Raw genomic sequence first — 27,652 nt, forward strand, 5'->3', positions numbered from 1 at the left:
TGGCTATAACTCTGGGTACGGGGGATTTCTGTAGATAAAAATGAGTTCTCTTGATGCCATTTGATTAAATTAACAAACATTAGTATGTCTTTGCAGGTCTGATTTACATTTGTGAGAAGCAAACTAGAATGCTTTGCTTTGGCCATTTTTTTAATCATAACCAGACATCTGAGGTACCCCCATGTATGCCAATATTGTGATGGCCAAGTTGAAGATTGATTAGATGTACAGTCATTCTTTTTTAAGTCACAAGTGGTTAAATATTTTAGATTTATTAAGAATCTAATTTTTTTATGTGATGGTGATATCTCTGAAGCTCAGCCTTTTATACAAAATCTACAGATGAACAATTTTGGCCTGGAATTTGATGGAATATAAATGTGAAAACAGGTAACTTTCCTTGATATTGATTTATTAGGTGATATAGGTAAAGGTCCTTGTACAGCCACACACAAGAAACAAAATAGTGGCAGTTTGTTCCTATATGGCACAAGCTGCCACCCCCCACATTTAATGTCCGTGTTACCATATAATGAGTTTTTACGAATTAATAGGCTGTGTAGCTTGGATAATGTTTTTGAGAAGGAAATCCCAAACACGGTGGACATGTTTATTAAAAGGAGCTATGACAGAAAAATAGTGATGGAATCTAAGTTAAAAGTGTTGGAAAAGCGATTTAGTACTTCTACTTTTTTGAAACAAATGGTGTAAGGAAATAGTATAATAGGAACAATAATAATAATGAAAAAGTATATTTTGTTACAACATATAATATTCTGACTGAACTTATAGTTAAAGAAGTCAAGCAACACTGGCCTATGTTATTTAGGGATAAAACTCTAGTGAGCCTATTACAGGATTATGTAAACACTCCCTATAAGATAGGTAGAAATGTGGCTGATATGGTGGTAAATAATATTTTTTTTTTTTTTACCACCAAAGGCCTCTTTAAATAGTGATGTTTCTCTAAACATGGGCACCATTGCTTGTAATAAATATTCCATTTGTAAATACATAGTAAATACATAGTAAGATATTTTCCTGAGATTAATGGTACTAGGTTTTATTTAAATGGAAGTTATACATGCAATACTGAAGAGGTGATATATGCATTAAAATGCAATTGTGGTTTATTTTATATTGGGGAGACAGGTCGGTCTTTTATAATACGTTTTCAATAACATATTAAAGACATCAAAAAATAAAAAATTTGATAGTCCTTTGGGAACACATTTTGTAGATTTTCATGATGCTAAGCTAGATTGTTTAAAGGGATGTGTGCTGGAAAAAGTTTATTTGCAGGTGAATGTGTTGATATTAAGGTTACATTGCTACAAAAGGAAGCTTTGTTTTCAAATATAATACTTTGGAGCCGTTTGGTCTTAACAAAGAGGTGTTTTTAGCATGATCAGGGTGTTATTTTATATTATTTACTTTCTTTGGTGGTTTCTTCAGTGTTAAACAGTGTTATTCTAGTTTTGCAGAGCTAATATGTATTTGTGTGAAGCAAGCTGGCTTACCTTACTGTAGCTGATTACAGTGTGTTTGTGTGAAACAGTCATGGACTAAATAGCTGTAACAATTTATTTATTTTATTTTATTTTATTTATGTTATTAAAGTCAAACATCTGACAACTACATAGCAAAGTGGCTTTAACTCCTGGGTATGGGGGATTTCTGTAGATAAAATGACTGCTGTTGATGGCATTAGATTAAGTTAACAAACATTAATCTGTCTTTGCAGGTATGATTTACATTTGTGAGAAGCAAGCTAGAATGCTTTGCTTTGGCTTTTTTTTAATCATAACCAGACATCTGAGGTGCATGCATGCAGTTTGTAAAGTGGCTGTAACTGATGAGGGCAGAAGCCATCTATACATGAAAGTGACTTAACCCTGCTGCTGTTTTATCACATTTATACAGTCATTAAATTGGCTTGCAGGAACAGCATTGCAGAATGTATTGCATTTACTAAAAATCAGTTCAAATTCATTGTTCCTTTGGCTTACGCATGTGTGTGCACAGGGGCTTGCAGTATATCCAAGAGTAATTAATAAATGCAATAAAGAACAATCCATAGGCAGGAAATGTTTAATATTTTAATGATTATGCGTTTTCCTTCTGACCAAGAGTATCTAGTTAGCTGCAATTCAAAGTGGAAAGAGATTATGATGATATGAGTAGAAATTCAAGAAATAAGGAGGTTGTAGGATTTTGGATGCAAATCCCTAAGGAGAGTAACAACAGACATACAGAATATTATATTTGCAAAGGTGCTGAAAGTATTCTAAGAACTAAGCCAACACGAGAATGGAGAAAGGAGATTCTCCTGATAAGGATGATTGAAATTAGGGATACAGAGAATAGGCATGATGGGGGCTGGAATTTACTGGAGAAAACTGGCAAAGGTATTGGGAGCAAATATTTGAAGAGAGGGAAATATAATAGAATGGGAACACCCCAAGAAGACATTTGGATTGCAGGCTAAAAACTGCCTTCCCTATCAGGGATGGATATCAGAGTACAGAGAGAAAGGGACAGAGAATTCCTAAGTGAAAAACATCTTCTGGTAGATTTTTTAGTTCAGTCTATTACAAAAGCTGCTATTAAAAAGGGATAATTAGTAGGGCATATAAATATTGCACGATAACTATAGGAATCAGTCAGAGGAGGTTAGAAAAGAGATTGGATAAGCAGTTCACAAAGAAATAATGGAAGGACATATGTATGACTCCCAAATATGCAACAAACTCTAGAAGATTCAGGATTTTTGCATTGAAGTATTATGCACGTATTTTTTATACCCTCTGGTAGATGGCACTTGTGAAGTGGAAGAAAGAGGAAACTGAGAACACATGTTTTAGGAGTGTAATGAGTTGGCAGACTATAAAAATTCCCTACAGTGTACTTTGTCAGAAGTAATGGGTGAGTGAATGAGTGCAATTAAGGAAACCATTTTTGAGCTGGGATACAGAATCTGAATTGCCTAGACATAATAAGGCCTTGTTTTGCTTGATGGCACTTGTGAAGTGGAAGAAAGAGGAAACTGAGAACACATGTTTTAGGAGTGTAATGAGTTGGCAGACTGTAAAAATTCCCTACAGAGTACTTTGTCAGAAGTAATGGGTGAGTGAATGGGTGCAACTAAGGAAACCATTTTTGAGCTGGGATACAGAATCTGAATTGCCTAGACATAATAAGGCCTTGTTTTGCTTGATGCTGGTGGCTGCCAAAAAGCAATTGCTAGAAAATGGAAATCAAAGTCTCTAACAAATGTATTTAAAGTAGTGAATATTGTAACAGATTGCAAAACAGGCACAGTAGAGGTATTCATGGAGTCCAGGAGCCAGGAAAAATCCAAGCCAAAACTTTAATAAAATAAAATCAAATAAAAAACTAAACGTCCACCAATATACATCATCAACATTAAACACAATGGAATCACAGTGTTTTTCGTCCCCGTTTTAGGACTTCATCAGACATGAACAACCCTTTCCTTCTGAATCTTCATGTACTAAAATCTTAATTAAATAATTGTGCAACTTAATTGACAATTAAAAGGAATGCCTATAAAATACTGTAAGGAACTTCATAAAAATATGCTTAAAAACTTCCTAAATTGAAATGTACATTTCAAATATGACTCATATTAAAACACTCTAACTAAAAAGTACCAGGAGAAGTATTTGTGTATAAGCAAAAATACTAATTTTACTCTCAACTACCTAATCAACAACCTAGATTTATGGTGCCTAATACAGTCCCCCAACATACATATAAATATATTAGAAATAAATATATGTATAGCTAGGATCCTAAAAAACATCTAAAACTTTAAAATAAAATAAAAAATCCGGGAAATGTTTTCATTTAAACCAGGACTTTTATTAGCCTCCAGTGTAAGTTGCCAGTAAATTTCCCTGTATTCTATTTTTAGTTTCCCATTTTTCCCCCCTGGGGTCTTGTGCCACTTCTTTTATAACAAAAAATGTAAACTTGGCCCTGCTGCAACTAATAGTGTGTTTGTACAGAGAGTTAGTACTGTCCTTCTTTTTAATATCATATAGATGTTCGTATATTCTTCAACATTCACTTTGTCTTTCCCACATAAAATGCTGAACACTGATTTACACTGAGCCAGATAAATTAAACCTTTACCATTGCAGTTAAAATAACCTTTGGATTTGATAGATTTGTCCCTACTCTCTATATAAACATATTCTGTATTACTAATATAGGTTGCATTAGGCACATCTCCCATCACATCTGAATGTACCTTTTTTAATTTTGTTATTACTTGAATATTTATATTGCTCCTTTCTAACATATTCTTTATATTTAAACTCCTCTATAATTAAACTTCATTGGCTGAATCAAAATCCCTTCCAAATCAGAGAAACTTGCAAACTTTTTCCAGTTTTTAATTATAACGTTTCTAATAACTGGAACATCTTTATTGTAATTTATAATAAAGGTACCTGAATACTTATTCACATTCCTTTCTTCATTACTTAACCCAGTATTATTAAATGAATTACACTTCAAGTTGAAATTCTTTTTACCTAAAATTGGGCTGTATTTATCCTTGTTCCCATTTTTTACTTCCTTAGTAACATCTTCAATCAAACTGAGAGGGTATTTTCTTTCTAAACACATTTGCTTCACCATTCCACATTCTTTTTCAAAATCCTCTTCCTCAGAAACCATTCATGAAATTCTAATAAAATGATACTTGATGATACTTCTCTTTTGTTTAAAGGGGTGCACACTTGTATAATATTAATACGAATTTGAAAATGTATTTTTCCGTCCTCCCTGCGGTTGGGTAGCATTCGAAAGACATGCGTGCGTAAATTGGCTTACCTTCATTGAAGATTGGGCGTCGAGCTGGCACCTCAGCGTTTCGTAAAAATCTACTGTCAATCATTAGCAGACCGGAGTTCCGCCGTGGCGAGCCCTTACCGGGAAAAAGCCGAAAGACAAACAACAAGATTGTTTTTTAGCCTCTATCTTATAAACTGTAATATCCACAGAGTTCACGCATTCTTTGGAAATATTATAAGGGAATTGTAAAAATTCTGTAGTAGTTTTTATATATTCTAAAAATTCAAACAGTTTATTTTCTGTATCCCTCCAAAAGATACAAATATCATCTAGGTATCACTTGTACATGCTCCAACAATTATCATATGGAAAGTTAAAAATAATTTTTTTCTCCCATATATGCAATACCAAGTTTGCATAACTTGGACCACAACAAGCCCCCATTGCTACTCCGTTAATCTGCTTAAAAAATTCCCCCTCAAAATGAATAAAGTTATTTTTCAACACAATGTCCATTAGTTCAAGAATGTCTCTAAAATCCTTAAAATTAAGTTTAGCATCATCCACTGTAGCCTCTTCCAACCATTCCAGATATATTTCATGTGGTATAACTGAAAATAGGTCCATAATGTCTATTGTAATAAAAATAATATCTTTATTAAATAAATTACCTTCGGTATCTTTTAAAAAAATCCCATGAGTCCTTCTATATTCCCTTTTGTGTAGTCCCTATTTATTTTAGTTTAAAATCTATATACTTCACTATTGAATAAGTCTTGGACCCATTTGCAGCTACAATAGGCCTGAGAGGTGGATCTTCTAAATGTTTGTATATTCTCTCTTTTCCAAAAGTTGAGGGAATGGTGGGCTTATCTATCCAAAAATAAATCTCATCTATCATAATGTCTAAAAGTAAATCTTTTACTATCAAGTCAATCTTGGTATAGTCTGTGTTAATTTCATTCTTAGAAACCCCTACAATATTTATCTTCTTCACCAAGAATTCCATCATTTTACCTATTTAAATTATATTGTCCATAATCATCATTCCACCTCCCCTTTATCGCGTGTCATGGCCCTAATGTTCTTATTATTACTTAATTCTTCAAGAAGCTTTCTTTCCTCTAGGGTGAGGTTATGGCCTACTCTATTTTTATGTAAGGCTTCCCTTAATTCTTTTTCCACAGCCATTTTAAAATTCTTGAGCTGAGGATGTAGTGGGAGATTATAGATACTTTTTCCTTTTATACCCTTCACTAATTGGTCTTTTATCTGTATCCTTAGAAAATATAAATTGTAAGTTCTTCTTTGTTATGTATGAACAGTTTAAGGACAATAAGCAGTCTACTAATATTACTGTTGCAACTAGGAACAAATTTCAGCCCCACTCATAAAGAGCTTAAAGTGAGTATTGTTAAGTTCAGTTTTACTATAGTTAAAAATAGTAAAATTCTTATAATAAAACATACTGTCCTGTATTATCTGTTCATCATTTGACAAGGTAACCTGAGCATCCAATTTTTTTTCATCTATTTGTGTTCTATATACCCCTTCCCCAGTTGTAGTTGTAATTCATTAATACCCTGTTTTTTATTCTTTGTCTCCATAGGGGCAGATACTCTAAAGGATCATTTACCTGATAAAAAACATTATTTTCCCTTGCATCATAATCATCATTTTGTCTTCTAATAGGCCAATTATTTTTTCTTCTAAAATTATCCTCACTTCTGTTATATCTCTCATTTTCAAAATAAAAACTTCCTGCATATAATTATGAGAGATATAATCATTGCTTCCCCTGTTAAATCTAGGCTTTGGATAACTTCTCTTCTCTTGGTATTCAGTTCTCTCTCTCTAATTTTTTACTTTTTCTCCTAACCAGGAAAACACACTTGTCATCTATTTTTCGCTTAATATTAGATTACTTCTCATTTTCTTCTCCTGTTGAAAAAAGTAAATCATTAACTATGTTATAATTCATTTTTTCAAATTGTTTAAATAATATTTCTGTTTCTTTTTCATTTTGCTTAATAATAACTTTCATTATGGCATAAATCGGGGACGAAAAATGTGGTTATTCTGTTAAGTGTTTAATGTTGATGTTTTATATTGATGGACGTTTCGTTTTTTTATTTGATTTTATTTTATTAAAGTTTTGCTTTGGCTTTTCCCTGGCTCCTGGACTAGGTGAATACCTCTGCAGTGCGTGTTTTGTAATTTGTGGAGTTGGCGACAAGCTGTGGCTAAAAGCCTTTGGCACTGTTGCTCGTTACTTTTAATATTGTAACAGAGATAAAAGAACTAGAAGTGGGATCTTTAGAAAAGGTAGGAGCAGGTTGCATAGAAGAAAATTAGAAATGGTGGGAAAAATAGATGCAGAATAATGTTTTGGAGGAGGAGTGTAGTTTAAGGAATGGTAGGAAATGATCACTTTCTGTAATGCTGGAGATGATAATTGTATAGATGCGAACATATTAACATGGTTTGTTTTGTTTTTTATAGATGTATGTTTGCCTGTGTCTTAAGTAATGTTTCAAGAAAGTAACCAGTAAGTAGATGTTTTTAACTGCCTGGTTTGATCATGTGTGAAAGCGGGTCTATATTATCCGAACTAAATGTGAATTATGCGAATGTGTTTTGAGCGACACAAATTCATCGAATCGCATTTAAGCAATTCGATGAATTTGTCATAGGGCAAGGAAATAGTTAGCCACTTCCCGGAGTTGCCCTTTCCTTCCGTATAGTGCGATCTCGGAGTTGGTATATTTAGTTAGTGGGTGTGGGGGGCAAAGCCCCCCCACCTATTTATGATGTTAAATAATTTGTTTTTAGTGAACAGCCATGTAAGTTTTTTCCCCAGGGAAATATTCGCTTACGTGGCCGTTCACTCTTTTGCATTTTCGTGCATTATGTGTCGACATTTTCATAGTCGCACATATGCACTTTTGTTGTGATAATATAGACCCATGAAAGCAACTGATTATTGCCACAGTGCTTGGCTCTGTGGTTAAGCTCTAGGCAGTGGTTCCATCAAGGTCGAGTCTGCATGTCCGCCTTGTCTCAGTTTGTATTTTATTAAGACGATTTGGTTTTCTTACTGACGCAAAAACATTATTTGGGTGAACTAGGTTTCCTTTAATTTGCCTATAGGCAAACATGCAGCATGCATGTGTGCATGCATATCTTTTGATAGACCTGACTTATTTTGGGGTTCAGTGTGTGTGCGTGTGTGTATGTGTCTGGAGAAATAATATTCACCAGTTTTATTTGTGGTCACACACAATTTGGGGGAGTGTATCCTCACCCCTATCCCCAAAAGACCCCCCCTGCTAAATTCATTCAGGTCTTCCCAGAAGTGTGTATAATTAGTTTTCTGTAGGCTAGCAGTGCAGTAAAAAGGCTGATGTGTAATTAAGGCATAAATTGCATAGCAGTGTGTGTAGGCTGTCAGAGCTCCAGATCCCTAGGCTGCATAAGGAGATTTTGACACAGGTTTATTAGGGAGACCCCATCTTTAGTGACTGCTGTGCATTCTAAAATTGGCCATGCTAAGAGGTATACACAGAAAGTCACTACAGAGTATGTGGCGGCAGGCTGGAGACAGTGCCATCATTAATATCTTTAGCCTTTTTGTAAGCAAATCTCAGATATGTGCACCGAAGGTTGTTAATATATTTTTTTAACTTTCTTTGTAAGCAAATCTCAGATAATGTGCACAGAAGGTTGTCTGAGGCGGTGCACTGTTTAGGAGCAACAAGTTGGAATACATTGTTATGATCATACTTTTTTTTCACTTTCCTCACAAATATCTCACATATATACCAGTGGCTGTTTTTGGGTATGCTAAGATGTACCTGACAGTATCAAACTGAAGTATAGTACTGCAGCCATTTGCTCTTTCACTGATGTTCTTCATGTTTCACTGTTGCAGGCATTACATTTGGGTAATCTGCTGGCAGGTTGCCCTCAGTCAGCCTGATTAACAAAGTCTTGGGTCCCTTCTTCCATGAGGTCAGGTCGTCAGGGGTATAAAACATGCAGCCAATGCCATTACATCAGTCTTTCTTGCCGCTCGGTGCCCGAAGCAGAAGCAGTTCGCAAGTGCCGGTCGGCCGACTCCTGAAATTTTCGTTTTCGAGTTTCAGATCCGAAGTCTTCAACTATAAAGCTAAGAACCCCGTTCGGGAAACTTTTTCTTGCTCCTTACCGATGTCAGTTAAAGTTAATAATTGCATTACTTGTGGGAAGCAAATACCTCATAAGGATTTTCATTTGTACTGTATTCCTTGCCTAGGCCCTGACCACAACGTATCTTGCTATCGGTTTTGTGCTTTATTTAATCAACGCACTATCAAACGTCGGTGCATTTTTGCTTCTAAATACTTTGGCTCACACTTTAATTATCCAGAAATGTCGTCGGTTAGCAATCTGACCACCGGAATACCTAAAAAAATGCAAAGAAAAAGACAGAGACAGGCCGTTGAGGTCCAAAACTGCCAACGATGCTTCTCCTAAGCCAGTCGCCAGTTTGCCGGTACTCAGTGAGGTGCTTTTGCAGCCCCTGATACCCGCTACTTCTGATTTGCAGGCATCTACTGAGACCCATTTGGAGTCCGGTATGCCGTGAGATGCTTCAATTATGGAACCCGCGGATGTCTCTACCTTGGATGGGTCCGGAGCCGCTGTGCAGGCACTAGCTTCTGAGGGTATTTTCAGGCCTACAGATTTGTATATTAGTCCAATGCCATCTTCAAAACTAAGGCCAAAATCTCGACCTATGCCTAAAAAAACGACGCCTGGGACACTTGTGCAGGCCCCTATGCCTAAAAAACAAATGATCAAAATGGCTGAAGATTTAATTACTCTGATCAGAGGTAGCCAACCCCCTCCCCCTTCTAAGAAGCCTAGGCAAGACATTGATTATGAATCTTCTGAACAGGATTCTATTTCTTCTGATTCTTCTAATGAACAGGAATTGTCTATACCTACTTATGAGGACTCTGATGCAGAAGATTCCATTCCTTCTGCTTCTCCCCCTGAGGATTTTTCTTTTGGGGAAACTTTACATACCTTAAGGGAACATTTCCACTGGGAAAGTCAGGATTTTTCTGAATCTAAAAAGAGACTTAGGGATTTTCTTCTTCTTCCTCAGCATAGGCCTTTGGCTATACCTCCTGTTCTAGACATTGTTGATGATGTTTTTTCAGAATCTAGTATGGCTCCTGATTCTCTGCCTCCGGCTCCTTCTAAGCCAGTCAGATACTACAGGGTTCCTGACTCCCATAAATTCCTTTTCAAAAATCCTGTTGCAGATCCTGAAACCGTTTCTCAGGGTCCCAAGGTGATTAAGGCTTCTACTGCTAAAAATCCTACCCCTTCTGATAGAGATTCCAGGGCACTGGATAGATGGGGTAAGAAGGTTTACACTTCTGCAACCTTGGCAATCAGGGCTTTAAACTGTCAATTTCATATGCTAAAATATCAGCAGCATATAATGGGACTGCTTAAACAGAAAATTATGTTGATTTCTGATTGTGTGGAAAATAAAGATTTACAGGATTTATTGCATTCAGCTGAACAAGTTGGGAAACATACTTTACAATGCGGTTTTGATTCTTTGGAGGCCTCGTGCAGGGCTGCTGTAACTGGGTCTGTGCTAAGAAGGCATGCTTGGCTCAAAGAGCAAAATCTGCCTGATCATGTTAAAGCAAAATTGTTATGCACTCCTTTACAACAGGACTGTCTCTTTGGTAATAAGGCTGAAGAAGTTCTAAAAAAGCTGGAAGACGAAGCTAAATCTATGCAAACTGTGAAAGATTTCTTACAAGTGCAACCTCCAAGATTTAGTAGGCACTGGCCTACTAAGAACTGGTCCTTTCCAGTCCCTTCGAGAGCCACTCAAGCCAAACCCAGACATTCCAAAGGCTCCAGGTTTCAGTCCCAAGAGACTTTCAGAACAAAACAATGGGGTGCCTCGTCTTCCAAATCTGGAAACAACAAGAAACCTCCCTATGGTAAGCAGTCTCAATGACTTCCATTTACATTTACCAAGCACTTACCTTTTAGCCGCCCCTTTGGGGGGAAAACTGGCTCTTCATGCAAGAAACTGGCAACTTATAACCCAGGACAAATGGGTTTTATATATATAGTATCCCAGAGATACAGATTTCATTTCCACACGTTGCCAATTCCAAACGAGTGGGCAGAGGCCCAGAAACAAGTACTTTCTCTCATGAGTATTGGGGCTATTCAACCAGTACCAGAAGAGGAAAAGGGGCAAGGTTTCTATTCAAGACTTTTCCTGGTACCCAGAAAAGACAAATCATGGCGTCCAATTCTGGACTTATCGACTCTAAACACCTTTTTGAACATTCCAAAATTCAAGATGCTGACTCTTCAACAGTTACTTCCTATGCTAGGCAAAGATGCCTGGTTGGCAACTCTAGATTTAAAAGAGGCTTACCCGCATATCCCAATCAGGAAATCTTGCAGAAGATACCTACACTTCAAAGCAGGCTACTTGCATTACCTGTTCTCTGCACTGCCCTTTGGCTTATCTACTGCACCCAGAGTCTTTACAAAGTACTTGGCTCCAGTGATTGCATTTTGCAGGCAAAGAAATATTCAAATATATCCATACCCGGACGATTGTCTAATTCAGGCAGAAAACAGGGACATTCTTATAAAACATCTGGCGTTTGTAAAAAGGGTTTTAACTTGTCTAGGGTACACTATAAATGAAAAGAAATCACAACTGGTACCCCCTCAAAAAATTACATTCCTGGGTGCAAGCTTGAATACAACTGCCCAGATGGCTTTCCTTACGCCAGAAAAGCAAATTCATTTGGTGACTTACTTCAAACAGGTGGCCACAAAACCCCTGCTGTCTGCAAGACAAATACTGCAAGCCTTGGGGTTCATGGCCTTCTGCATTCTTCTAATTCCATATGCAAGACTGCATATGAGGAAACCAGTTTATGGAGTCAACATTGTCACAGCCTGGAAACAATGATTCCTATCATACCTTGCCTGCAACTTGAGTTCCTATGGTGGGCAGATGCCTGCCACCAAAACAAGGGACTGCCATTCACACCACCCCCTGCTGCCCAAACCCTAACTACAAACGCATCAGACTATGCTTGGGAGGCACATTTGGCAGGGAACTGCATTCAGGGCAAATGGAGCCCAAAGCAAATGCACCTTCATATCAATCAAAAAGAAATGCTAGCTGTACAGAATGCACTGACAGCTTTCAAGGACTACCTTCATCCAGGACAATTAATGATAAAGACAGACAGCACCATGGTTATGTGGTACATAAACAAGCAGGGGGTACACACTCCTACCCCCTTTGCAGACTAGCCATGGCATTGTGGAACACAGCCTTGACCTGTCAAGTACAACTACTAGCTCAATTCCTGCCAGGAAAGCTGAATACTCTGGCAGACGAACTAAGCCGAAATCTCATGGACCCACACGAATGGAAACTGGAACCATGGATTTTCAACATGTTGACACGCAAATGGGGGACCCCAGACATAGATCTTTTTGCCTCACACCAGAACTATCAGTTGGACAAATTTTGCACAAGAACTCATCACAAAAAAGCCTGGAAAGTGAATGCTCTATCCTTCAGCTGGAAAAACCTATCAGTTTATGCCTTTCCCCTCTGCCTCTGCTCTCCAAAGTTCTACTAAAAGTCAAACAGGACAAACCAAAAATGATTTTGATTGCTCCAGACTGGCCTCGCCAACACTGGTACCCACTCCTGCGCAATGTGTCACACCTTCCACCGTGGCACCTGCCTCAGACACCTTACTTACTGTCTCAGCAGAACAACCAAATTCTGCACACTCAGCTCCAAACTTTGAATCTTGCAGCGTGGCTAATAACCTAAATTCACCCTTAGCATCCCTCAGCAAACCAGTGACGGATGTCATTTTGGAGGCAAGAAGGCCTAGTACTAGAAAATCTTATGCTGACAAATGGAAAAGATTCTGTGCCTGGAATCAATCTCAAGGGATAAGCACAGCAGTGCCAAACATTCTTCAGATTTTACAATACTTAACCGAGATGCTTCACAAGGGCCTGTCCTTTTCTTCAATAAAAATCCATGCCTCAGCCATTTCAGCTCATTACAACACAGAACCTCCCCTCTTCTCTCATCCTCTGCTAAAGCAGTATCTCAGAGGGGCCAAAAACTTAAGACCACCCAGGAGAGCTCCAACCCCTGCCTGGGACCTCAATTTTGTATTGGAAAAGCTCACTCTCCCTCCTTTCGAGCCAGCTGCTACTGCAGACTTAAAGTTTCTCTCCTGGAAAACAGCATTCCTTTTAGCAGTCACTTCATATAGAAGGATTTCCGAATTACAGGCTCTTATGGCAGTGGAGCCTTTCATCATTTTTCATGCAGACAGGGTATCTCTCACAACCAATCCATCCTTCATGCCTAAGGTGGTATCCAGTGCGGCTCTTAATCAAACCATTCATTTGCCAACTTTCTTTCCCAATCCACAGAACAAGGGGGAGTGGATTCTGCATTCAATGGATGTACACAGACAACTAAGATTTTACTTAAACAGGACAAAATCTCAAAGAAAATCTGAACAACTGCTGCTGGCATTTGCTGCAGGGGCAGAGGGAAAGGCTATTTCAAAGCAAACCATTTCCAAATGGATAAGCCGTTGCATCCGTTTTTGCTATAGCTATATGCACCATGGAAAAACTGTCCCCCAGGGGATCAGATCCCATTCCACCAGGGCTGCATCTACTTCTACAGCCTTTCTCAGAGGTGTTCCTACCACGGACATTCTAGAAGCTGCTACCTGAAGCTCAGTTTATGCATTCACCAAACATTACCATTTACCACTTTTCTCTAAATCCAGAGCTGGCTTTGCCACTGCTGTCCTGCAGGGCCTTATAGCTGCTCCTAATGCTGTATAATTCCATCCACCCAACCATAGCTTTGGGAATCTACCCAAATGTAATGACTGCAACAGTGAAACACGAAGAACATAGTACAGTTGTTTACACTTGCCATAAATGTAGATGTTCGACTGTATTCACTGTTGCAGTCCTGGTTACCCTCCCTCCAGCCCCCTATTTTTCTCTGGCTATACCTCTACTTTCTTTCACTATGCTTAAAATCCCTTTTGGTGTATTTGCTTTTGGGATTGGAGGTATATTTTATGTGTTTTTAATTTTATTTGCTCCCCATTTGGGGGGCACCTGACATCTGGTGCAAGAAAAACTGATGTAATGGTGTTGGCTGCATATTTTATACCCCTGACGACCTTATGTCATGGAAGAAGGGACAGCAACCAACGCAGGACCCAAGACTTTGTTAATCAGGCTGATTACCCAAATGTAATGACTGCAACAGTGAATACACTCGAACATCTACATTTATGGTAAGTGTACACTACTGTACTTTGTCCCAGTCAAAAAGAGGTATGCTGAAGATGGTTGTCTTTACAGGGTCGGGGTGAGGAGACATGCAGTACATATTCATGACAGAAACAACTGGAAACACATGACTGTAGCCATTTGCTCTTTCACTTTCATTCTAATCTAAGATGCAGGCAATATTCCCAAAATACATTGTGTGTATCCTCACAAAATGTTTCTTTTCAGTATATCAGGAACTATTTGTGATGAGCCCTCTTTACCCCGGGGCAGTAACTAAGGAATCTCAATCCTCACTACTGTCTCCTGTAAGGGAGTGTCACTAAAAGCAGGGATAGAAATACACAATTTTCCCTAAGAGTATACCAGGAACAGGTTCCAACACCTGGGACTGGACTACATGCTTCACTCCAGGTCCTCAAATGAGTCTCCACACTAACCACTAACACTGTGTCCCAGTTCTAGTTATCTGACACTCGCACTCTTAAATGTCTGATAGTCACACTTGCAAAAGACTGACACAAATTTACCTGCTATGTTTCTTTGTCCAAATTACAAGGTAACCGCTGCCACCAGTCAAATACCACACTACCCTTAAAAAGGGGTGTTCAATTATATTGGGTAAAATAGATATTGAAACAAATGATAGCATGTATCCCAAGCAGTAAGTCGTTTTGGAGTGGCCTTGGTGTTATCACAATAAGCATAAACACTCCCAAGTTATTAAAAATATTAACTAAATAATAACTAAATAACCAGCCACAATGAGAGGTAGTAAAACATTTAATAATAAAAAGACTAAAACTAGCCAGAGACACAAAAGACAATCCAAAAGAGAGGTGAATGACCAGCAGAAAAAGCAGCAGCAAGTCTAGCACAGATAAAGGTTCCTTTAGTAGGTTTATTAACAAAGTCACACTTAAAAACAATAAAAAAGAGTCATTCCTCAGATAAATCTGAACAGACTAAACCCAACTTAGCCCTTAAATAACCTCTGTTGAAGCAGCAATGTGTCCTCTTGTCCAGAATTAAAGAGACAGTGGTCAAAAACATTAAATATTAACTGTAACAGAGAGGTAAATATGCAGACAGAGAAATAATGTAGTGAATGAATGATATGAGGAGATGAAAAGGGTAGAGCATTGGGCTATAATAAGGCTAGATCAGACAATTCTCTTGGCAGTTTTCTTAGAGAAAACAATGAATTTATATGAACTCACTTTCAATTGCTTGCTAATTTGATACAAAGGGAGTTATTTAAAACTTTAACAAAAGATAGAATAGACAAAATTAACAGCAAATTATATTTGTAAGCAGTGGTATCATTATGTAAAATCAGTAAAGTTTAATCCAGCATGTAAAAAGTGGGAGATAAACTGGCTGTATTTGAAAATGTTAATATTATCGTATAGTTTTTTAAGCACTATTTTAATTTCATTATTGCTTAATAAAGTAATAAAGATGTTTGTGTTTTGTTTGGGTGTTAATTTTGTACAGACAGTATGAAATGTTTGCCCTGCAAAAGCATTTTAGCCTACTTTTGAAAAGTGACTGCTATTCCTGAGGAGTAGTAAAGAAACGTCTTTCTTTATCATCCATTTGTTGTCTTTATGGTATCTTCCCTGCTGTTGTTTTTTGTCTCTTGTCTGTGCAGTAGATAATTTGATAACAGAGATCTGTGCCATATGTCTGAATCTAGAAGGGATATGTCACTTTAGACAGCTGTGGAATTATATGGTAGAGTCAGGACAGAAATGGGGAGCATATGTAAGAACTGTCTGTCTTGTATACTAGAGTATCATAATGATATTTTTGGGTGTCACTGACCACAGCTGCATAAATGTGATGGAGAAGGAAGGCAGATGCACGTGGAAAGAAAGATTCCGTGATTCAGATCTTCAGTGGGAAACACCCTTGAAGGTACTGTTTTATGGTAAGTACTGATAACTTTTCTTCAGCTGTTGGACAGCATTGTGAACTTACAGAAGGAGATTGTGCCATGCCTTTTGGCTTGTGTTGCTTTGATTCAGACAGTGACAGTTCAAGCTGCAGACCGATGATGAGAAGTAGCTGTATGAAGTGCTACATCTTCATGCTAATTGACACTGAGTAGTGCTACATCTTCATGCTAATCAACATGCATAGATGAACAGAGGTGATTATGTTAAAAGTAGGAGAGCCAGTCTGTTATCCTGCAGATGTGAAAGCAGTCAATTATACTTCCAGAAAAAAAATGTCAGAAGTTCCCATTTAGCTGGATCACATTTTTAAATGCAAAACAGTGGCTGAGGAACAGAGCTATTTCACACAACAGCAGTTCTGTTTTTTGAAGATACCACGGTGCCTAACAATGTTTATTCTTTTTCAGATGTTGGTGATGATCTCTTGAATATGTGTGAAAAAAATGTAACCCTCAACAGGCATTTGGCTGAGCAAATGGGTGAGTCACTTATTGGTTTTCTTATGTTGTGTTATTACAAAAATCTGTAATATTAAGATGCATGCCATAAGTCTGTAAAGTATCTGTAACAATTTAGCAACCTTTTGAGATTGATGTGTGAACACACTTAGATGGTCAGAAATACAGGAATGTAACATGCTGTAGAACCTTCATCCCTCTTAAAATAGTGCTGCAATGGATTCTTTTCAGATAGTGTGTACCTAATACTCTACAACTTACTATGAACCCGATCAGGTTTGTTGGGTAGTAGAGTGCATTCCTTGCATGATGTCTGAACTTTTCCGAGTGCATGTACCCTTGCCAGAGGCAGATCTACCTCTTATTATAGATTCATCAACAAGACTTTACTAGGTTGTTTGCTTGATTTGTTGGATATTTAATGCAGTATATTTTTGCAGTGTTCTACTTTAAAAGACAAAAATTAGAAAATTTCAAATAAACGTATATAAACAAATTTTTCCAACGGTTTCACCTGCCTTCCAGTGTGATGTGCTTCAGTCCCAAAGTCAGACGTTGCAGAACCTTGGAGAGATGACATATGTTTGATTTTGACATAAACTAAGGCTCCTTCTGCCTTCAAAAATTCCAGAAGTGAGGCCGTAAGATCCCTGTATTGGATTTGCACCTGCTGTGTGTTTATTGTTTGGGTCCTGCACATTTACAGGAAGATTGTAGTATTTGCCATAGCTTTAGTGATAGGGCTCTTGTTGAAAGAAAAAACTAAATAATCTTGAAAGGTTTGATTCCTTCCTCCTTTGTAGAGGCCATATCTACTCAGGACAAGAGTAAAACAAATGTTTCTTCACCTTCATCATCATCCTCTTTGGAAAAGGGCAAAAAGAGAAGTTTGTCGGTACCACCATCTCCTTTGGCACTGACACATAAGAAACCTAGATCCTCGGTCATAAAAGTTCCTTGGAACTGATGGACTCTGGTGCTAAGACTTCGGTACCGGGAAAGTCACCAGCACTGACCACTATTCCTGATTCAAAAGCCTTGACGCCGAAGGCTTCAGCACAAGAAATATTGCTCTCTGGCTCTTCCTCAACACTGACTACATTGGTGCAGAGTATAGATAGAGTGCAAAAAGATATTTTACCCAGAACGAATTACTCCCCATCTGTTGAACCTTTTGTGGGTGAGTTACCCAAAGTTTTCCTACAAAGGCCGAAATCACACTCTCTAATGTCAATCCGTTCCACCAAAAGTCTTACAGAAGTTGACGTGGAGAGACTGGTGAATAAAATTTTGTGGGCGAGAGGTTTTACAGGACTCCTTTCAGCTCTGGCCCTTGTGGGCTCAGAAGCTGAATATACTCTGACCTCCTCTGAGGCATCAGAGTTTACAGCTCCGAGTCATCTGGCGCAGATTGTATCAGTTCCAGAGATTTCTCTCACTTCAGAACCAGTTATTTCCCTGAGTTCTTTGGTTATTTCAGATCTGGAGACCTGACAAGGCTGTATCTGCCCTGTCAGCTCCAAGGGGCAGAAGTCGACTCTGCACCTGGAGCATCGACACTGTTGAGTTCGGCTCCAGCTTCTGTCTTGGAGGCTGTTTTATCGGCGTGGGGAGTGACCATGATTCCGAAGCAGTCTATCTCAGTTCCAGGCCCCCTTCCCTCTTTTGGGGGGGGGCAGCCTCCGAGATAATGGAGAGGGCCTTGTCTGTTGCAGTGACTCAGATGATCCCTTCCTCCTCAGAGCAGATACCTTCCTCACACCTAGTTATTTGATCTGTCTCTCCATTGGGGCAGCAAGTACCAAAACCTCAGACATCTCAGGTACAGCTTCTGTCAGTCTGATACTTCTCCAGACTATCCCCCTGAGGAGGTTCCTCAGAAGAAGAAGACAAAAGGAAGCACTTAGATTCCCCACAGGAATGGATCATGGAAGACACTGATTTTGACAAAGGGGAGTGGTCCCCAAGGTCACCCCCTGATGATGTCTCCTTTGGAGACATCCTAGAAATTTTGAAACAGAGGGGTGACTGGAAGTCCCAAAACCCTGCCTCTGAGGAATCAGTTTACGTGCAGGCTTTCGTTTTTCACCCATCTACCTCTTGGATGATTCCACCTGCTGATGAACTCATTCAGTTGATTTCTCAGCTGCCATGGAAGGCTCCAGATACCATTGAGCCCATCCCCAAGAGACCAGACAAAATTGTATCTGCACCAGAGGATAAACAATTCTGGGCTAAAGGTTTAGTGGTAGATGCCATGGTCATAGTGGCCACCATGAAAAAGGAACTCGCTGAGGAGAGTTCATCTATCCATGCACCCAACAGATAGTATTGGGTGATGGATAGATTTGGGATGCCAGTTTACGCTTCATTGACCTTCACCTTAAGGTCTTTGAATTTCCTGGCACATTTTACCAAACTTCAAAGGGATCTGATCAAGGAGTTGTTGGATACTCTGGCAGGAGCTGTTACTGAGGGAGTCCAAGAAAAAGTTGCTTCCCAATTGGCTACCCTGGAGTCTGTATCAAACTAGTCCATGAGGCTCATTGCGCATGCAGATGAAGGAACTACCAGAGCAGTGGGTTCAGGCTTAGCCATGAGGAAACATGCCTGAATGTGTCTGTGTGACCTTGCAAAGCCATTTAAGTCTTCATTTGTCAATGCACCTTTTGACGGATCATCTCTGTTTGCCCCAAAAGTTAGAGAGGCATTATCCAGGTATGAGAAGGATGGTAAGGACCTTTCTACTGTGGGTGTATGTTTTTCCATCCCCGAAATATCCTTTTCCAGGAATCAGAGGAGTGGTGGAAAGATGTGGTTCAAAAATCCCAAGGGCTTTTCCAGGACACACGTGGTGCCAGTTCCCCCAGGAGCAGAGGGGGAACTACACTGGAAGATGCCGTCCATGAAACAGAGGTGGTCCACAGAACCAGGGTTTCAGGGACTCCTTCCCGGGTAAGTCCTTTCAGTGTTCCCGAAAGGCCCAATTATCTTCCTCAGGAGGAATTTGGGGACCCTTATCCTTGCACCCAAATGTCTGGCTAAGTATAACAGATTATTGAGTGCAATGGATTATTTCCAAAGGTTATACCATACCCTTTTCCCTTCATCCCCCGTATGAAAAAAAATCCCCAGTGTTCCACACAATCAGAGGGAACCAGCAGTTCTAGAAATACAAAAACTGGTAGAGAAAAGAGTCATCCAAGAAGTCCTACCAAACTAGAGAGGATTCAGAATTTACTAAGAGTCTTTTTAGTGCCAAAAAAGACAGGACTGGAGACCAATTTTGGATCTCAGTGTGTTGAACGAGTCAGTTCGACAAATGAAATTCCTGATGGTCATGGTACAGTCATTCTTCCGTTTTTGGAAAAGGGTGACTGGATGAGTTTGATAGATCTTCATAATGCATATTTGCACATAAAAATGAACAAGCATTCCAGAAAGTTTCTTCACTTCTGGCTGGGAGCCATTCATTACCAATTCTGTGTCATCATAGCCCCCAGGGTGTTCACCAAATGTATAGCAGTAGTAGCAGCACACTTGAGACTGCAAGGATTCTTGGTGTTTCTGTACTTGGGTGACTGGCTCATTAGTGCTCTGACCAGGCATCATTTGATAGAGGCAAGGAATTACATTCTCAAGATCTGTGCATACCAGTGAATAACTGTAAATCACAAAAAATCTCAACTGACTCAAACTCAGAGTTTAGAGGGGCAGTACTGAATATGACAACAACCTTAGCATCCCTTCCTGCAGTGAAACTTCAGAAAATCATAACTTAGGTTCAGAAAATAATCCACAGCAAGAAGGTGCCTGCTTGGCTAATTTTACAGGCTCTAGGGTTCTGTGGCAGTGACAATAACTGTAGTTCCCCTAGCCAGATATCACATGAGAATTCTACAATGGCTGCTGGCATCTATGCTCTACCAACCCATGTCGGACCAGATTCTGATCACCAGTCATTGCAGGAAGGATGTAGCTTGGTGGATTCACTCCAGAGAAATTCTTCTGGGCCGCCCCTTCGTCCTTCCAGAACCCAAGGCCATAGTGACCATGGATGCCTTCTAGATGAGGTGGAAGGGGACATTTTCTGGGCAAGACTGTCCAAGGCACTTGTTCCCCCTTAAAGGCCAACTTGCATATCAGTGTTCTGGAACTAAGACCGGTGCTTTTAGCATTACAAGCCTTTCAAACAGCTCTCCCTGTGGGAGCAATTGTAATTCAAATGGAAAATATGTCAGTAGTTTGGTACATCGACAAACAGGGAAGGGCAGGTCTTACTCCCTTTGTTGAGAAGCACTCAAGAGTGTGGCAATGGGAAATCTCTTCCCACCACTTTCTGATAGCAACACACATTCCAGGTAGTTCCAGAGTGATAGCAGACAAACTAAGCAGATGTATTCCCCAGCCTCTCAAGTGCTTTCTCAGTCCAAATGTTATGGAAAAGTTTTTCCGTCAATTGGGTCAGCCTTGCTGCGACCTGTTCATCTCTCCCCTAAACAACAAGTGCAGCAACTACTTTGCCCTGATTCCCTTTTCTGCTTATATTGATAATATTTTAGATTTCTTAGCCTCTCTTTTCAGTGCAGGAGCTTCCTATTCTACCATCAGAATACAACTAGCAGCAATTTCAAATTTCCATGATGGTTTGGAAGAGCGTTACTTGGCTTATCGTAGACTTTGTAAGTCATTTTTAAAAGGCACACTTTTGCTGAAACCTCCCTTCAAAGATCCTACTCCACCTTGGGACCTATACTTAGTGTTGTAAACCATTGTACATTCTCCCTTTGAACCATCTGCAGACTGTGATCTAAAGTATCTGTCATGGAAAACAGTATTTTTAGTGGCAATAACCTCTGCTAGAAGAATTTCAAAAATTCATGCCTTTTCATGTAGAGCACTGTGACAATCCACCACTGGACCAATAATCAAGGAGCCTCAATCCTCACCACTGGCACCAGTAGGGAACATACACTGGAAGGATGACAAGTACATACACAGTATCTCCAGATGCAGCTCTCTGCATCAAGTGCAATTTCCCTTAAGAGGACACAAAGACCACAGTCAGTCTGGGGCTGGTTTCTCACTCTTTCTTCAGATCCCCACTAAGACTCCCCACTGGCACAGTTATAGGGTTGAGATCTCAGCCGAGTGACCAAGCCAAGACCTCCAACAGCCTGTCTGTCCAACCAGTGTTTCGTGTCTGTGCCCAGGTAGCTGACACACACACACTATTTGAGTTTTGATTTACAAACACACACTCACACACACACTCTCACACACACACACACACACACACACACACACACACACACACACACACACACACACACACACGTGGGAAAGGTTGGCAAAGGTTTAATAGCTATGCCACCTTCTGCCCAGACTATAAGGTACTTACCACTGCCACCAGTCAACTCCTTATCAGCTACTTTAGGCCCTTAACAAAGGGTATCCAATCTTACAGTGTAATATTAATATTAATACAAATGGTAGTTTGACCAAGAGCAAGGCTATTAGGAGTGGCCTACACAGTGTCACCAAATAATTATGCAAGTACTCTCAAAATTTCACCCCAAACTGGAAAGATAAGCTCTCCACCACACAAGGAAAGAAGCCATTGATTACCTTTATATTTTATGAAAATTATAGTCCACTCCAGTAGTAGATCCACAATGTAGTCTCACAAAACAGGTAAAATAAGCACACACTGGATCCAATAAAATCTGGTTAGCAGCAAATACAAAGCATAAAATGCAGACTCCTCTAGCGCCTCGGCTGTTCAGCCTTTACAGAGTATATCCCTGTTTCACATATTCTATCTTTAAATAGCATGATTACAAACAATTAACCAATCATAGACTTAAATTAATTAAAGAAAACATTTCCAATGCCATTCTTGATTCATTCCATACGGAATTAGTGTTAAACTTCAGAATTAAACTATATTCTAACTTCCAGAGTTGTCTCTTAATATCAAAGTCATAACATTTGTCGTACTTGCCCCAAAATTGTAGCTTGTAAGCCTTGTATATTTCCACTGTGACATTCTTTAAAATGTAATGCAACAGGATTTTCCTCTTAGCCAATTACTATATCCTAGTTAACTTACTTGCAGAGCAAGCAAGGCAGATGTGGTGAGTTCATCATCTTGTCAGGTTAAACACAAAATACAGAATCATCAGTCTCTCTCAGAGAGTTCTTAAATTAATGTCTCAAATGTTACTGCTTGGATAGCTTGCAGAATGACATAATTTCTTGTCATCTGACTGTATCCCAGGTAACACCCCCATTGATGCAGCTGGTAGCATTTAGCATCTACCTGTGAAAATACATAGACAGGGCTTTTCTTAGTTCTAAGGCAGATGCTGGAAGTCATAAAACAATAAAACACTCAACATCTCAAGCCTAGTAATTATTTCTCTTTCAAGACAACACAGAGAGCTCCCTAATATGTGAAGATGTATTGGACTTGTCAAAAGTTTATGATGATAGAGGTTTGTGGACTGGGGTCTGGGATTGTAATGTGATTTTGAGATTAGAAAATGAAAGTATTGTGCATATACCAAGCATTATAAATGTTGAAGGTGACAAAGGTATGATGAAATATTGGGGACAACTGAGCACATGCTTTTTATATGGAAAAACTGATCATTTCATTAGCAGATGTATTACAAGAAGATGTTCTGCATGTGGAAAAATTGAACATGATACAAGGAATTGTGAATTGATATGTTATACATGTAATAAAATGGGACATTTGGGGATGGGTGTGAAGAAAAAGAAAATTAAACAGGGTCAGAAATGGTAGAGACATTAACAGAGAAGGTCTAAAGAATAAAGTTGTGGAGAAAGAGCTAGAAATAGTGGAAATGTAAATAGAAACAGTATAGTAAATAGAGAACAAGTAGTACAAAAAGATAATGTGAAGGAAGAACTTAATATAGAAAGAATTGAGGATGAAGAATTAAGGCTGAGTGATAGTGAATATGTTAAATGGAATGTAGTTAAAAAATAAATTATGTTGGTAAGAGTGTGCAGGAGAGGAAAAGGAAAATTACAGAAGGATTAAAAAGGAAAACAAGAAAGGGAAAGGATGAATATTTATGCAGTAAGACAGAATTACTTGTAAATTTCTAGTGCTTAATCTTAATAGTTTAAAGAAGTTAAAAAGAAGATTTTGTAGTGGTGTAAAAAGTAAGAAAGTAATATTATTATTTATTCGGGAAGATATTAGATTTTTATCTCAAGCAGAGAGATATCAAACATATGGGGAAAATGTCATTTAGAATTTAGGGAACGATACTTGTTCAGGAATACTTAGTTTGTATAAAGATACAATAAAAGTGTTAGAATTTACTTTTGTTAACAGTAGTTAAAGCCACAATTATTAATGTAAGATAGATGGGTCATATCATTTGAATTATTGCAATTTATGTGTATGTAACAAATCAAAAGCAAGAAGAGATGCTTAGGAACATTATTCAGTATGTAGCTATTAAAACGGAAATTATTGTTGCAGGAGATTTTAATTGTAACAAGACAGCAGAAAAAGAATGATGTTAAATTAGCATGGACTATCATAAAATATGGACAATTAGTAATATGCAATCAAAAGACATGGACATATAGTAGGGGAGAAAGGAGAACAGAAATAGACTATTTTTTCTTTATTTTCAGAAAGTTTACAAATAATATAAGAATGTGTTCTAATGATGGGGTTTTCAGATCATAGGGCAATTTGGATGGTGATCAAAGGAAATTCAGAATATATCAAAATATGGAAAGATGTAAAAAAAAATTAGGTGAAATGGGATGATACAGGGAAAGTGGACATATTAAAAGTTTGGCAAGATCATGTGGAGATGAGAGTTTTTATAAGGATTGGTCAGAGTGGTGGTTAAGTTTTAAACGGAAGTAGAAAAATGTTACTTAATATGGGAACAGAAAAAATATGGAAAAAGTAAGTACAAAGAGTTAAGTAATGATATAAGTGACTAGACAAGAGTGACTTTTTTATTAAAGGAATAGAAGTTATATGAGTTGAATAAGAAAAGAATAGAAAATTTATTGTATAAACAAAGATAAAAGAAATTGCACCATATTTAAGTAAAGTAATTAAAGAGAATAGTAGTGTTATGAGAGAAATCAAAGATTACTCAAATGTAATATATAATACACGATATATAGTACACAAGAGAAAATTATGGAAATAGGGAAAGAATATATTAGGTTATTATTTAAAAAACAGAGGATAAAAATTAGTAAGAAATGAATGGTATGTATGTTTTCAGATAAAGATAATACAGATTTGGGGGAAAATTACAGCAGGATAATTAGAACAGGTTTTGAAAGTACTGAATCTAGAGTCGGCAGCAGGACCAGATGAAATAGAACATAGGATGCATGAGAATATGACATTAGATAAAAAAATGGTTTAATAAGGTTTTACTTGAATGGTTTGGATAAAGGGTTTTTCTATAAAAAACTGTGTAGGGATGTTGCTAGATTTATATGGAGAAAGTTATAAAATTGGAGACCACTAGTATTAAATAATATGGATTATAAAATGTTCATGAAAATTCTACAAAATAGAATGGAAGAGAAAGTGAGTATGGTTGTAAATGGATATGTTTGTGGTATAAAAGGAAAAAGGGTTCATGATTTGTTACTCCGGGAACTGGTAAAATATATATTGCATAGAAATGTCCGTGAAAAATTAATGGTAGGGGATTTAAGAAAGGCTTTTGATTCAGTTCACCATTCTGTACTATGGGAAATATTTTAAGTTTACAATACAAGTAAAAAGATAAAAAAATGTTTGTACTGCAGCATATAGGTACTGTATAGTTAAGGCATTGGTAAATAGGTGGTTAAGTGAAGATGTACATATTGAGAAAGGCATTAGGCAAGGTTGTCCATTGAGTGGTATATTATTGGTGTTAGTAATGAAAGTGATACCTTTACACATGAATATGAAATCATTACACATGAATAAGAAATAGAATTGATGAGTTATATTTCTAATGAAGGGATAATGATACCAATTCATACTAACATAGGCAGATGATATTATCATTGCAAAAGAGATAAATATGATGTAGGTAGTAAAACACTTACATGAAATTATTCAAGTAATAGGATTTTCGATAAAGAAAAAAGTCAAGGTTTAGGTTTTGAGAGGATGATTGAAAGAATTTAAATATGACAAAAGTAAAAATTCTTGGAATAAGTTTCAGAAAACAAGAAATTACAGAAATAATATGGAAAGAAAAATTATTCCAGCTTGTCATCCAGAATTGCTTATTTAGTAGGTGTGTTTGGTATTCCTTTAACCTTGAAAAAAGTAGTGCATAACGTATTTTTTTCCTTTTATATGGGTATCCAGGTTAAACCCAGTGACCTTACTGTCCTTTACTAACACTATCCTTCAGCATAAAAACAATGGCTATCTCTCCTCTGCTACTTTCCTAGACCTATCTAAAGCATTTGACATGGTCCCACACAAACAACTTATCTCTGTCCTCAATAACCTATCCTTCTCACAATCAGTCACCAACTGGTTTCAGAGTTACCTGTCTGACTGCCAACAATCCGTTGTATGGCAGAATGACATATCTCCCCAACTACCTGTCTCCATAGGGGTTCCCCAAGGATCCATCCTTGGACCCCTACTCTTCTCTGTTTTCACCAATAATCTAGCCTCTGCCACCAAACATGGCACACTCATGCAATACGCAGATGACTCAACCATCATCTCCTCAGCCCAGTCCCTACCCAAACTGCAAAAAGTCACACAGGAAGCCTTTTCCTCTGTTGAAACTTGGTTATCCGATGCCCAATTAATACTCAACCCAAACAAAACTAAACTACTCATCTTCCAACCCACCAAACATACTCAAAACAACTCTCACTTTAGCATCACAGCAAAAGACAACACCACTATATACCCAACTGAACACACCAAATTGCTAGGAATGGAAATAGACAATAAACTAAAATTTGACATTCACATATCCATGACCATAAAAAAGTCCACAAAAAACTAGGAGCGTTACACAGAAATAAGCAACTTCTCACCAAAGCAGCAAAGATTTCAATAGCAAATTCCCAACTTATCTCCACCCTACTTTATGCCTCTCCAATATATACCAACCTAAGGCAATGCGATCTAAATAAGCTAGAGACCTGCTACAACAAAATCGCCAAATTCACCACAGGGGTATCTTACCGTAGTCACCACTGTCTCTCACTTGCTGAACTGGGCTGTCTTGAACTCCTTCACCTCCTTCAATGGTATCAACTCTCACTCGCCCACAAACTAGTAAACCATCCACTAAATGTCCCATCCCTCCAGAATCTTCTCCAATCCTATCACACCACCAGACCACTAAGATCTAGCAACAAAAATCACTTGCAGATCACTAAAGCCAATAACTCTGCTGGTGAAGCACTATTCTCTTGCGCCATAGCCAAATTATGGAACTCCCTCCCACCCACAATTACCTCCATACCATCATGCACCCACTTCAAAACTTTACTAAAAGCGCACCTAAAAACATGCTGGCTATGCCCTTGCAACTCCCACTCTTAATATCACCCACCCCATCCAACCACTACCTTTCTTTCCACTCCACTAACTACCTTGATTATAGCAAGCTCAGATGCTCATAAGCCTAGTACTTATTATGCAGCAGGAACTTCTTATTGTAACATTTGTTAATGTCTGTTATGTACGTCACAGATAAAGATTCTAGTTGTCTACTGATGTACTATGTTCTTCATCTGTAAATATGTTGTAAGTAATTGCTATGTAAATTGTTAATCGCTATGTAATCCAATGTAACTACTGTCTGTTTATTTTAACTATGGAGCTTTTCTCCCCGGGCCTCCACTGAAAATGCACCTGCGTCCAGTCGGACACTCCTGGTCAACAAATATAAATAAATAAATAAATGTTATATGTGAATAAGGAAAAAGGAGGTTTAGAGTTAATAAATCTTA

At 38.2% G+C, this 27,652-nt stretch overlaps 1 protein-coding gene across 4 annotated transcripts in view; it reads left to right on the plus strand.

The window, feature by feature from the left end:
* Positions 1 to 27,652, plus strand: part of METTL22 (methyltransferase 22, Kin17 lysine) — a 937,139-nt gene that overhangs the window by 518,167 nt on the left and 391,320 nt on the right. For all 4 annotated transcript variants that reach the window (XM_044089598.1, XM_044089595.1, XM_044089596.1 and 1 more), the window contains one exon: positions 16,598 to 16,669. In XM_044089598.1, coding sequence (XP_043945533.1) covers positions 16,598 to 16,669 — 72 coding nt within the window. The remainder of the gene's footprint in view (positions 1 to 16,597; positions 16,670 to 27,652) is intronic.

This window comes from Protopterus annectens, chromosome 12.part0 (genome assembly GCF_019279795.1).
Source record: "Protopterus annectens isolate FY-2018-M chromosome 12.part0, PAN1.0, whole genome shotgun sequence".
In the NCBI taxonomy this organism is placed as follows: domain Eukaryota; kingdom Metazoa; phylum Chordata; order Ceratodontiformes; family Protopteridae; genus Protopterus; species Protopterus annectens.